At 38.7% G+C, this 14,734-nt stretch overlaps 1 protein-coding gene across 5 annotated transcripts in view; it reads right to left on the bottom strand.

The window, feature by feature from the left end:
• The window catches only part of rhbdl1 (rhomboid, veinlet-like 1 (Drosophila)), a 155,564-nt gene that overhangs the window by 26,046 nt on the left and 114,784 nt on the right, over window positions 1–14,734 (bottom strand). For all 5 annotated transcript variants that reach the window (XM_052021843.1, XM_052021846.1, XM_052021842.1 and 2 more), the window contains one exon: window positions 10,180–10,292. In XM_052021843.1, the coding sequence (XP_051877803.1) occupies window positions 10,180–10,292 (113 nt within the window). The remainder of the gene's footprint in view (window positions 1–10,179; window positions 10,293–14,734) is intronic.

Here is a 14,734-nt window from a genome sequence, read left to right on the forward strand (position 1 = left end):
GCATGCATTAAGGTCTATTAGCATATAAGGGATGGCTAAAATCAACAAATGGTGTGCTCAATAATAAAATTATGTTCATTCATCAGCATTTTTGGGACTTTTGCATTTGGGGAGACATTCACAAATGATGTCATCTTGCAAATGCTCTCCATGCATGAGCAACAGTCACTAAGTAAAGCACTGCTGGCATAGAAAATATGAGAAAGTACATAGCATGTTGTTCCAGTGTGATGATTATGTCCTGAACTCTTCTTTGCAAATAAATGTGTGTGACAGGCCTGTCAGTTCTTTGTGTATAAGGTGTCTAAGTAATGTGGAACATGGTGAGCTACTGAAATCTGTGCACTGGACCATGACTTTGAAGAGATTCTTGCCAAGCGAGTGCCACAGGTAGCACTGTGATCTGTGTGATGTCGTGGAGAGCAGCATGTGTCAGTTAACAGGTTCAACGCAATTAATTATTATGTCATCAAAACTGAGTCTTGGAGTACATCATTATTAAAGCCACACAATCAGTAGGCTATTAATCAAGGAGGCAAGCTCAGTGTGAGATAAATATCATTGATCATTACATTGTACCTCAATTTAACAAAATCAATTTTATCCTTTTTATTAGTCTCAGATAAACACGGGCCAAATATTAAAATATGAGCACACAGACAATTAAGTTAAAGAAATGATGCTCTCACAGAAATTAAATATTATAATGATGATTACTCTCCAATATAATTGAAAGCATTTATATTTCAGCAAAATGTCAGGAAGCAAGGAAGCACTTAGTACCTACAAACACAGCATGCCTACTTTCTCAAATGCAGTTGACATTTCAATCAAAGATGAAACAGAAAATATGAATCAAATGGATGACTTGCATTAATCATAGTGAGAAGCCTCCACCTGCAGAATGTTATGAAATGAATGGAGTTTTTACTCTCACATTAAGTTCAGCTGCAGCACAAAGTTGTCTGCTCTCCAATAGAAACTGAGTTCCTGTTCACTTGCAAGGAATGTCAGCATGATGCCCATCTGCAGGAATAAAAATTAAGGACGTTCCAAATGCAGGGAAACAACAAATGAAATAAAATATGTCATCTTAGTGTGGCATGGTGCACACTAAATACTGATATTTCAATTAAACATATACTGAGCTTTTCTTTTTAAAAAAGGCATCATTTCAGGCAAATTTGAATGCTGTAGCTTCTGCCTCACAGGTTGAATATTCAAACATTTGATATTTTGTATTTAATGTTACTTTGCCTTCCTGCTTTGAATATTTCTATATCCCCTTCTTAAGCTGGGAACAATTTTTCAACTGTAATTTACATTTTGGCTTGCTCCTTATTTAAATGTTGCAAGTGTCAACTTATAACTAATCAGGACGTTAAACATAACATAGCTCTATGGGTAGCGCTCCCTAATTGTCCCTCCTTCTTATAAGGAACTGCTTGGCCTTCTGTCAGTTTCTTCCCCTTATGACACATGCAAGAAATAACTATGGGAAATGACTGCAGTGCACCTTTGTTAATTCCCCTTGAGTCAATATTATACAAATAAAACAGGCAACTGAAGGCTTTAATGCTAAAATATTAATCCAAAATAACTAAGACTCTATTGAATGACTGAAACTGAAGAATTATTTCATGTGGATGATTCTCTTTTCAACCAATGAGACAAAGGTTTACTCTATAACTTGGTGGGCAGATATTTTGTCCTTTGATTTATTTCTATAATGCAACAGAGAACAAGGAGTGATAGGGCAAAAGAGTTAAAGCAAACCAATTCCTCTATTTTACATACCTGTATTTTATTTAAGATTGTTTATTGTAATTCAAGAAACTTTTTATCCACCTTGTAACAGTTACAACCTTTCTTTGCATCAACAGACAGTAATCTCTTCTATAACTCACTGAACGCTAACATTAATGATACCAAGCATTCAAGAATGTTAACACTTCCACTACATAAATTAATTTGAGTTGAATTACATAACAAAGATAGCAAAATACACAGTGAACATATTGAACACAATTCAACCCTATTGCAAAGCCCTAGGTATAAAGCGAAATACATCAGTAATGATGCTGCAAAATATCAGCCTGAATTTGTGATTGTCTAGATTTAAAAATCTAAAAACATCATTCACAGGAACCCTTTTTCAGCAATGTATGTCATCTATTTAATGATGTCAGCAGACAATGGTTTGTCTTCTTATTTTGAACTTGTTTCAAATAGTGAAGACTATTTTCTGCCACTTTTACAAAAAAAATGTTGCCTGCTGCTGTTACCCACTGAGGTTAACCATCTATTGTACTTGGCTATTCATGTAGTATAACTCAACCTTATTCTTCATTTTTGATGTCACAAAGTTCTTCTTAAAGTATCAAACTTTTAGCCCTTTATGATTTATTGGCAGCTCATGAGTCCGCCATTCTCAGCAAGATAAGAAGCTAAGAACTGCAGATACTGGGTGCTGTGGTTTTAGAAACCCTATCATCTGTTGGATTTTTTTTCTAAAACCATTGCATGCACTGTGTTTTTATGACTATCTGGTGCTGGAATGGATCAATCACAATGACAGCAATATTTTTTCCAAGGCAGATCTGAAACAGCGTACTACATTTGCCCCTCATTTGCAGAAGGTGTCACAATGTTGAGCAAAAAGCAAGCCCGCAGAGAACCCAAATACAGCACACTGGTACGAGACTGGAGTCAGGATGCTTCCTCAGAACCAAACACAGGCAGCAACTGGAAGGAATCTTGCCTCGGGGATCTGAGGTGGAGTCCCAACACGAAAACTGGATATCCCAGCAGGAACAGTGAAACCGGGACTGCTCTAGAGTTGACAGCTCTAAGCAGCCAGGAGACACAGTATACCCAAAGGTTGACTAATATTCTGGCAACTAGTGCTAGAGAAACCCGGTTACTTATGCTAGGCCCCTGATGGGGCTCAGGTGTGTGTCATTATGCAATTAGTCAAGCATGGAATCCATGTGCTCTACAACAAGGCACCATCAATGGAGCCGAATCGAGGGCCAGGACTCGGAACCTTGACAGAAAGACAGTGTCACATATTTACATTTGCTTTGCCACAATCCTATCCAATCTGTTTTGAGAATTTATAGATTACCATACCCCCCTCACCCCCTCTACTGATGTTAACGGGAGTTTTGATGTACCTAAACCCTCTACCATGACCTCCAAGGGTTGCCTGTGATGTGAAGGACTCTGTGAGATACCTGCTAGATTCACAGACATCTTGCCTGACCAATAATAAATAATAAACAGGAGAAATATAAGCTGACAATATTTGAATGAAAACCAATTAATCTGCTTCAGCAATGGGGAGAATAAAGAGCTAAGTTTTCACATTAGATCAGTGGCAGGCAAGCATGCAAACTTTCTGTTCAAATTGCTTGCCAATTGCATAAGAAATAGTCATAGTAATAAAGCCAAGAAGTTATGGACAGACTATTCGACCCACCAAATCCACACCAACTGCCCCAATCCTAAATTAGTCATTTTTGTTTAAAAAAAAATCTCCCCACTTTCCCATCAACTCTCCCAAGATTCTACCACTCACCTACACACCAAACCAATTAACCTACCAAGCAGTATTATAACAAATGAGATTAAATAAAGCCGGTTGTGAGGAGACCAGCTCCCTTTTACACACACGGGTTACAATCTGTTATTGTAGACAAAATATGTTTGCTATGTCAGCATAGTTCTAGAAGTTATCACTGAAACAGGAACAAAGGCCAGAAAATAGACTTTGGTAAAGTATACATCAAATTGATAAACAATGGGAGATGATGCCACTTAGAATCACTTATTCAGCTTACTGTCCCCCCAAAATTAGTCCAGCTTGCTACCTGCCTTCTCACAATTGAAAGGGTGAGTGGAAGGGTGTATGCTAATCAGTAATTGCTTTGGGAGTCTTCCCTGCCCCTTATTTTCAGATCAGTCTGCAACATTACTTTTAAGAAATGGTTATTAGATCACTAAATGCTAATGGGCAGAACATGCTCCCCTCCTTGGTATCTCAAAATTGCACCAGAATTCTCAGTAATACAATGAGCACATTACAAGTAGGCTCCCGCTTGAAATAAGCAGGTGTCAGGTCATTCCTGTGATAGCTCCAACCAAACTGCTAGCAGCTATTTTTTGAGCAGCAACTGGGGAATTAGAGATGCACTGACATCACTGGTTATCTGTTAACCTGTTCCCATTACATGAAACCATGAAAACAAGCTCCATTATCTGCTTTTTATATTTTGCCAAGAACAGGCTTCAAGTTATTTCTCAATAAATTAACATTATTGCTGTTGATATCGCTATTGTCATTCCCATGTGGACCAATTGCATGGAGATTAACAGCAATCATCTACAATGAAAGTGATTGCTGACACATATGGAGTGATTTACACTCCAGCTTTAAGCAAAGCAACCTTGTAATCAATTGCATTACTCTATATTTAAACCACCTGATCAGACCAGAGCATGAAATCAATGGTAGTTATTCATTATTCATCCATTTATGGACAGGAATGCAATACAATACTTCCAAAATTGACTTAGTAAAACTTTGTTCCTCTGTCAGGTAATTCAACTGCATCCACAATCTCATATACCAATCACATCAAGTGAAGTGTCCTCTATGTATAGAAAACTAAGTCACTGAAACGACTACAATGGAAATAGTCTCTAGTGAAACTTCACTCAATACTCCTATAGTTATGGACAGTTGTAAGCAATGGCTGGGTATAAAACAGAAAAAGTTGCAAAAGTAACATTGTCAGCCAGCATCAGTTTAAGCTTGTGTGATAATTTAAATGGTGCATTTCATCAGAGCAGTGACTGAAGTTGTGTTCAAAATTATTATACACTCTTCAGATCTTGTGGAATATTCGCAGGTTGTGCTCTGATTGTTTAAAAATTCTTCCGAAATACATTAACATACTGTAATGTAGCTACATATTATATCCATAAAACGTGCACCAATTTAGGTTCCTCAGTGATTTGATGCTTAGAAATATATTTCAGAATGGTACTGAGTCATACAAATTAGCAAGATTCCATGTTTCATCCTTAGGCTTCAACTGGGGTTAAGATAGCATTGCTATGAGAGGCCTCTCCATTCCTATGTTAAGAAAGGAGAAAAATCAGCCAGGGTTTCTGCTCCTAAATGTTGTTCAATGCTGCAAGGTCAGTTCTATCTGAACATTGAAAGCTGTGGGATGGACTTGGCTAAAAAATCTATTGACATTCAGAGGGTTATTTTGATTTGGGTGATTGAGAAAAATGGAAAATATCAAGTCAGCTGTCCAACTGGAAAGATATATAATAGGCAGTTGATCCTGTATTGCCTTTTTATGGTATCATACAAAATCAAACATACCTCTTCACAATCTAGACTCATAGATTTGATCTCACTTTTATGCAATAAATTCACAATTAAGGAATATATAAAATTGTCTGCTTACTGGTAATCAGCTGTTTTACATAACAGTGTAACAGTAAAGATCCACCCTTGATATGATTAATTTGGCTAATCACAGGAGGGTTGTTGATGGCATATAACATACTTCATTCAGCATGGAAGAAGTGAAAAGTGAAGTAAACTGGAAATCAGTACACATGCACAGAAAGTGCCATTTCTTTTATTCAGATATGCAGCACTCACACCGTGTAATATGAACTATGTCAAGTGTGACTGAAATTACAGTTCTTCTATTGATGAAGACACCCACTTAAATTAACAGTTGATTCCTGTACAGCTTTGAAGCAGCCTGTGCTGGGGACATGACAGCCTTTGTGGTGAAGACAATTTCTCTTAAGAACTATAATCAGTATCTGACAAATTGAGAACAAAGCTGAAAGGCAGACAGAACATTTAAATATGCAAGCAGAATTTTAATGAGAATAATGAACAGTAAAGGAGGAGATGTGTGTAATATTTCAACAGAATCAAATGTGACAGGTTATACTGTGGGAAAAGCAGAGATGGCTACAATATGCTTTAATCAGACAGATATTTTTAAAAGTTTAGCAGTTTCCCAAATTCAAGAACCTTGATAACCTGATATATCAAAGAAATTTTCATCTGCCTTGGTTAAACTGATTTTCCCATCCTAAACCCAGTATTAAAAAAAACAAAAATAAAACAAAGAAAATCAGAACCCTTAAAAGTGAAAAGCAAAATGAAAGGATTGCCTTTGTTATTCTTTGTATATTCCAAACACCATCTGTGGAAATAGCACTCAGGCTTATTCTTTCCAAACTGAGAGCAGCTATTCTACATTGTCTCCTTTGTCACTGGGGAGGAATTGAGTGTTCTTACTTGTTTTTAAAAAATCTTAAAGAAAGTTGACATGGGAATCAAAGATTCAATACGCATATTACAGATACCTTCTACTGTTAAGAGCATTTACAGAAAATTGGAACAGATGTGCTTAATTAGAAAGGATCAACAAATTGACTTCAGATATTGTAGTAATATGCTTTTAACAAGCAACTGGAGATTAACTCTCAATGAACGAGAGACAAGGGAATACCAACGTTTTTGTAAAAAATTTATCTGTGCCTGAAAGAACTGCAGTCTCAGAAAATCCACACTCGAAGTGTAGGATTACTGCTGCTGATATTGAAGAACAGTTAACGCATCATATGACATCCTTGCCAGAAATTACTAGCTACTCAGAAAGTTGTTAAAGAACTGCAATACAATGGACCAAAAAATGTTTTAAGGATGAGTCACTGCAAAATTAGATTATGCTCAAGACCCCAGTATTGAGCACAATTGAATAAGCCTTATTCACCTGATGCAGTCAAAGTCTTGACCCCACTTGCTAAGCCAAGCAGAGGATAACAGGTAGGCTCATGATTGTGGGGAATATGGACTAGGAAGTAGGGGAGGATAAGATGTCAATTGGTTGTGGTGGGGGTTAGTGATCAGGACTTTTAGGTACATGTCAGAGGCTGCTGAGGAATGTCGGCATCATGATCAGGTAGCCAGGAAAAGGGTTAGAGTTCATCGTGAGCTTGAGGGAGAGCTGCTGCAAGGGTTGCATTTTTAAGTTAAAGTGGACGTACCTGAAACCTGTTCCTAGCATCAGGCTCCATGGGCTGGCACCCACTCAAACAGATCCCTTTCATCTTAAACCAATGCAGGCTTCAGATATGCTTTAATAGTCTGTTTCTGCATGGGTCTCATATGGCATCCACAAGCCCTACATGCACAATAATATCACAGAAGTGGCATCCAAATGTTAGGCACCTACATGACCTAGAAGGAAAGTCACTGACTTTATGATCCATGCGGTAAATCTCTGATTTTAATTTAAGGGAAGTTTTTCATTGAAATTGGATTATGTGATGCAAAATTGTTGCAATACACAATAAAATTTCCCAGCCCCTGTTCTACATTTTAAATAAAGGGGTTAACACCTATATTAAAGTGATAGTTAGAGGAATCTCATCCAAACATATTAAGCATTTGTCCACTAATATTACAAATGTAGTTTCTAGGCTTACAGTTCCACTCACGTTTCACTGAGATCATTGAAATGTCATTGTTACAGAATAATTGGACAATATTCAGTAATTTACTCATATCACTCAATTGCTTTTGGATGCAAGAAATAAATGATTAATAAATTTCTCAGAAGGAGCTGGCTTAATGGCTGATTATAATAGTTTTTTTCTGCAATTATCATAATATGGATTCTCTGCATAAAATTCAGTGATTACTCCTTGTTAATTCTATTCATTTTGTGCATCAAAGCTTTTCATAAAATACACGTATGAATCTGTGCTTTAAAAGGTGCATTCAAAACACTGGGTTGAGAGGCCCATGAAAATACTAAGTGTGATTATATCTTGCAATCTCATTTGAAGCCGTAACTGTCATGCTGATTGGAGTAGTTGTGGGGGGGGGGGGGTGAGTAGGAGAAGGTTCATGTGGAGCTCAAACCAGTTGTGTCAAATGGACTGCTCCTGCATCACAGACTCAATGCAATATATTAAATAAACACTAAAAAAAACTAAAAGCTGCCATTGTAGCTTCAATCATCTGATTAAGTAGCAAAGAATTGAGCTAAAGCTTAAGCAGATGATGTGGTCTTGTATTTCATTGCTGACTGTAGGATCTCATTGTACACAAATTTATTGTTGGCTTTACCACTGAGAAATGGTGACTAACCATTTAATTAACCATAATGGATTTGAGGCATTCTAAGGTTATCAAAGACACTGTACAAATGTAACATACTTGATATATCATCTGCTTTACTAAATAAACAGTTGAAACTAAATATTAATGTTAATAAATACTGGCCCCCTCAGAAGTGCAAAACTCCCTCTTATAGCAATCCTACTTAAATGTAAAGAATTTTGAAGGTGGAGTACTTTGCATTGATGCTACAGACCAGTGAACTTCTATGGATAAGTAGTTCACTTGGATGAGCTAAGTGACACACATTAAAAGGCAGAATGATTATGAGCTAACTACATCCAAATGAATATCCATTCATAGTCATTGTAATGGGATAGTTGTTCTTGTCAATATCATAGTAGTGTGGAACTGTATGTGGTGAAAGCTGTGGATTTTTATTATTGTACAAGGAAACCTATTACATCCTGATAATATGCAAGGTTCATCTCTTTCAGCTCGAGGATGAATTTGAGGCTCAGCCATATGTAAGAATCAGAATCAGGTTTATTATCACTGTCATATGACGTGAAATTTGTTGTTTTGTGGCAGCAGTACAGTGCAAGACATAAAAATTACTATATGTTACCAAAAATGAATAAATAAAATAGTGCAAAAGAGGAATAATGAGGTAGAGTTCATGGGTTTATGGACCATTCATAAATCTGATGGCGGAGGGGAAGAAGTTGAGTTGGTAACATAGTTGCATTACCAATCAGAAGATTTACTAGAAATGATATGCAAAATGGAACCAAGTCTGAGCATGTCCTTGAGAATGATATGCCAATAACAATGTGGCATGATTCTGTTTCATTCCACTTGAAATGTCTGCTTTTGTTTGTATTTTGCATGGGAATGTCAGAATAGAAATAGGCCAAACAGCATCCCAAGTCTGTTCTGTTTTTAAATTAGAATATGGCTGATCAGTACTTCAGTTTCACTTATCAGCCTATTCTCCATTGGTACTTTAACAAAAACATCTACAAATCTTAGATTTGAATTCCAGTTGACCCTGCAACACAATTTTTGGGTGTCCCAGACTTCCATTATCATTTACTATATGATTTGATTCCTAATTGGCCTTGTTTTAATTTAAAGACATGTTTCCTTGGTGATTTTTTTCCTTGTTTGTAATTATTTCTGGCATTCAATCTGAATTTCACAATAAAAGAGGAACTATGTACTTTACAGCGTCTAACAGAACTTCATCTGTGTTATGGTGACATGCAAATTAGAACAGAAAATGCTAGAGATACTCAGCAGATGCACGGAGAGCAAAATATGTTTTTTTTCAATTTAACAGTTTTCTCTCCACAGATGTTACCTGGTGGATGTTGGAAATCTGTTTCCATTTCAAATTCCCAACATCCACCATCTTTTGCTTTTAAAGTGGTATACAAGTGTTGCACTGAGGATTGTGATAGAATATTGACTCCTTGATTGTATTAATACAGCCTTGACAGCACTCAAGAAGCTCAATACCTTCTTGATCATGCTCCATTTGATCAGAGCTCCCTCCTCATTTCCAGAACCAACCCATGAAGTCTTTGTCCAGTACCTCCACCACAGTTGTAACTACTGTCTACAGGATCCAGTGCAACAAGATCTGTACTTAATTGCACTTAAAATTTCAGAACCTCAAAAATACAAGAGCAGTAGTATGTGAACATCATCTCCCGTAAGTTTCCTTCAGAGTTCTGTGCCATTCTGAGTTGGATATTTACCGACATTCCTTCATTATCGTTGGGGTATAATTTTGGAATTCTATACCTACTACTTTCATTTGGTTCCCCATCACAGAGTAACCAGATGAACTATAAATATAGCCTAGCCAACACCAGCCATATCCCAAAAATGTATTTAAAAAGGCTTCCTTACCTGAGTGATATTATTATGTTTACTTATACTTCTGTATATGAGCCTTACCTGAATGAAACTGAAGTGTGTAGATTCATCAATTGCTGCCTCACCTGCTAATACACCTGCCAAGTACAGCAGTCCGATGCGCATGATCCCATGGACCATCTCAAGTGGCACTCCAATCATCAACTGCAAAAATGCATTGAACCCCAGCTGTTCCAACCTGTGGTAACCAGAAAGCTTGTATTAATTACTCGTTACTTAATGAAACTCATTTAATTTTACAGGATTTATGAACATTGTAACTGTTGGCATTCAATGAGCTCAAATCCCAGTTTTGTTTAATTCTTATTAAAACTCCATGTTTCTTTACCTGCTGTATTTTTATAATCTGATGTGCAGATGTTGCTGCAGAATTAAAATATTCAGCAGCTATATGTTCAAAGGAAACACACAGTAAAATGCATCTTTTGCGTAGTGTTCTGAGGGCAGCCCACAAGTGTCGCCAACATAGCATGCCCACACCTTCCTAACCCATATGTCTTTGGAATGTGGGAGGAAACCGGAGCACCCGGAGAAAACCCACGCAGACACGGGGAGAACGTACAAACTCCTTACAGACAGCAGCCAGAATTGAACCCAGGTCGCTGGTGCTGTAAAGCGTTACGGTAACCGCTACACTAAAAACATTTAAGATTTTAGGTTTCAGCAAAGTCCAATCCGAGGTCAAAATAAATCACAAGAAATGCAGGCAGTTATTCTCACAAGCCAATCAACATGCTATAAAGCAATAGTCTTGCCATTACATTTTCAAGCAATTCATTTGAAAAACAGTCATATTTCCAGTTGATCAATTTCATTGGTAGATTGAGGCATATATTTTGCATGCAGTACAATTAAATTGCAAAGAGCCAATACAGTTTCAAGTATTCAGTGAGATGGACTAACTATTTCACAATATGCCCAACAGCTAAAAATGTAGATTTCAAATTATTTCGCCCAGAAATTTGATAGAAATGCAAGCTGATAATGGTTCGGCAAGGACAGCTAAGTACCTGGGACATTGGTGAATAATTGAACTAACAATGTATCTCCTTAATGAGATTTAAGGATTGATAAATAAATAGAGAAATGACAGAAAAAGAGAGTGAATGAAAATGGGTGTATTCATTGACTGCCTGTTTTTCTCCACGGCTGCTGCCTGTCCTGCTGAGTTCCTCCGGCATCATAATGTTTTTCATCTAGATTCAACATCTGCAGTCCTTTAGCTTAGAGGGGAGAAGGGGAGTGGCAAGAAAGGATTCCCAGGCGATTGGTGGACTGAGGGGGGGTGTAAGATGACAGGCAGGTGGTGCCAGGTAGGGAGGTAGGGAAGGCTCTCCAGCTCCCCTTCACCCATCCTTGTCCCCTTCCCCCTCCTGGCTCCATCCACTCACCTCATACACAGGTTTCCTCCCACTACCCCCCCATCCGTCACATCTGGTTTCAACTTTCGTTCACCTCTCCCTTCTCCTCTAATGGTTCCCATTGTCACCTCCTTTACTTTTATAAGCACCAGTAGCGCTTTGTGTTTCTGCTTATCTCCCTCCAGCAGCTGTCTCCCATCTTGCCTCTCCACTCTCAGTCCTGATGCAGGGTTTTGACCCCAAACATTGACAATTTCTTTCCTCCCACAGATGCTGCTTGACCCACTGAGTTCCTCCAGCAGATTGTTTGCTGCTCTATGGAGGAAGAATTGGTCGTCATAAAAGGATGTGGTCAAACAATGGGAAACCTTCAAAGAGGAGAAAATGAGAACACAACAAACAGGACACATTCCCACCGGAAGCAAAGCTGAATTTTTTTGGATCACTGTCCAATGAAGATTATTCAGGTTTGAACTCATGCATGCCTTCCAAGTGTTGAATAGTCAAACTGCCTACCATCCATCCCAGACATGAAAAACGGTGCCTTTAATGAAAATATTGTAGGATTGTACCCCAAGATGGATCATTGCATTTAGAAGAGCCAGGACAAAAATCAGAATTGTCAAGTGATATTAATTTTTATAGGCTGGGGAACCCAAACACTTATTTGTACTCTCCATACCTGTGCCTCTGAAATGTCTTCCTTCTTTCTGAACTATGGCTTCCCCTCCACCACTCCCTGACTGCATCTCACCCATTTCCCGCACCTTTGCTCTCATCTCATCTCCTCTGGGACAGAATAGAGTTCACCTGGTCTTCACCTTCCACCCCACCAGGCTCTTCATTCAACAGATCTTTCTCTGCAATTTCTTCTACCTTCAAAGAGACCCCATCACCAGACACATCTTCCCTTTCAGCATTTCACATGGACCATTCCATCCACAACTCCCTAGTCCACGCTTCCGTTCCCACCAATCACCCCCCTTCTTATAGCACTTTCCTTTGCAATCACAGGAGATGCAACATTTGTCCTTTCCCCACTTCCCTTCCCACCATCCATGGACCCAACCAGTCTTTCCAGGTGAAGTAGCAATTCAATTGCATGTCTTCCAATCTAGTGTACTGCATTCTGTGTTCACAACGTGGTCTCCTCTATTTTGGAGAAACCAAACATGGACCAGGTGATCATTTGAGGAGCAGAATCAGAATCAGATTTATTAGCTCTGACATATGATGTGAAATTTGTTGTTCTGTGGCAGCAGTACAGTGCAAAAAGATAAAAATATATAAATTACAAAAATAAATAAATAGTGCAAATAAAAAAGGAATAATGAGGTAGTGTTCATGGGTTAATGGATAGTTCAGAAATTTAATGATGGAGGAGAAGAAGCTGTTCCTGAATCATTGAGTTTGGGTTTTCAGGCTCCTGTACCTCCTCCCCGATGGTAGTAACGCGAAGGGGGCATGTCCCGGATGGTGAGGGTCCTTAGTGATGGATGCTGCCTCCCTGAGGCACCGCCCGTTGAAGATGTCCTCAATGGTGGGGAGGGTTGTGCCCATGATGGTGCTGGCTGAGTCTATAACTCTCTGCAGCCTCTTGCGGTCCTGTGCATTGGAGGCTCCATACTAGGCTGTGATGCAACCAGTCAGAATACTCTCCACTATATATCCATAGAAATTTGTAAGAGTCTTTAGTGACATACCAAACCTCCTCAAACTCTTAACAAAGTAGAGCAGCTGGTATGCCTTCTTCACGATTGCATCAATGTGTTGGGCCCGGGATAGATCCTCTGAGATGTTGACATCCAGGAACTTGAAGCTGCTCACCCTTTCCACCACTGACCCCTCAGTGAGGACTGGTGTGACAATGAGCACCTGCGCTCAGTCTGCAGGGCCATCCCTGAGCTTCTTGTTGCCTGCCACTTTATTTCTCCATCCCACTCTCACTCTGACCTATCAGTCTGTGGCCTCCTGTACTGTTACAATGAGAACCAACGTAAGCTTGAGAAACTGCACCTCATCTTCTCTCTGGACTTGTTGCAACATTCTGGACTTAATATTGAATTCAACAACTTCAGGTAACATGAATGTAGAACAGTACAGCGCATAGGAACAGGCCCTTTGGCTAACCATGTCTGCACCGACCATGAAGCCAATCTAAACTAATCCTATCACATGGTCCTGCCAGTTCATGTGTCTGTTAAATGTTGCTATCACATCTGCTTCTACCACCTGCCCTGGCAGCACATTACAGTCACCTATCACTCTCCGTAAAAAAAAACTTCGTTTGCAAATCTCCTTTAAAATTTCCCTTCTCATCTTAAACCGATGCTCTCTAGTATTTGACATTTCCACCCTGGGAAAAAGACTCCATGGGAAAAAGTCATCCACCTGTGAAAACGGCTCAGCTTGTTTGTGTTTTTTTCCTTTTTTTCTCTCTGGGAGTGGACAACATGCTCAGCCTTCCTGCTCTGCATTTCATAATTACTACATCTTCTGTCTATGTTCTCACTCTCTAACTGCTCCCACGCACTCATTGAGCAGATAACCTTGTTTACAGCTTATCCCCATGATCACCCAGTTTTACCCTTTCAGAAATGTCCCCCTCCCTCACCCTTCCTGCAGCTTAACAAGCTTCTTTTTTACTTCTCAGTTCTGAAGAAGGATCTTCAACCTGAAACATTAACTTTGTTTCTCTTCCCACAGATGTGGCCTGACCTGCTGAATACTTCCAGCATCTTCTGTTTATATTTTAGATTTCCAGCATCTGCAAGATTTTTTTTATTTTCACGAATTCGTACCTTACTATCTTTCTCATTACAATGCAGTGTTTGGCTGAAGGCTATAAGCATGTAGTTTATCTAGATTTTCTCCTGCAGTAATGTAACTAGATTCCACTCTCATTATCTCATTATTGGAGATTTAAATTCTCAAAGCCAAAGATAGGTTTCTCCCTTTACCATAATCATGACAGTGAACCCTATTTCTGGCTTACATCATAGCAGAAGTAAAGAGTAAGTAACACTAATTAGGATGGGTATGAGTTATTAGCTAAGAGGTCAGGGAAATATTTTCTAGATCATTTCTTTTGCTTCTCTGAGGAGATTACATGGTTCTTGGTTGATGTAGGACGAATGCATTGGGAGGCATAAGGAATCACATCAATATGGATGGAATGTAAGGTTTTCTGCTTGCCATCATTTTTTGAACATCCGTAAAATGCTATTCATTAAACACTTAATCGCTGACAAATTATGCT

Source organism: Pristis pectinata, chromosome 8 (assembly GCF_009764475.1).
Source record: "Pristis pectinata isolate sPriPec2 chromosome 8, sPriPec2.1.pri, whole genome shotgun sequence".
In the NCBI taxonomy this organism is placed as follows: Eukaryota; Metazoa; Chordata; class Chondrichthyes; order Rhinopristiformes; family Pristidae; genus Pristis; species Pristis pectinata.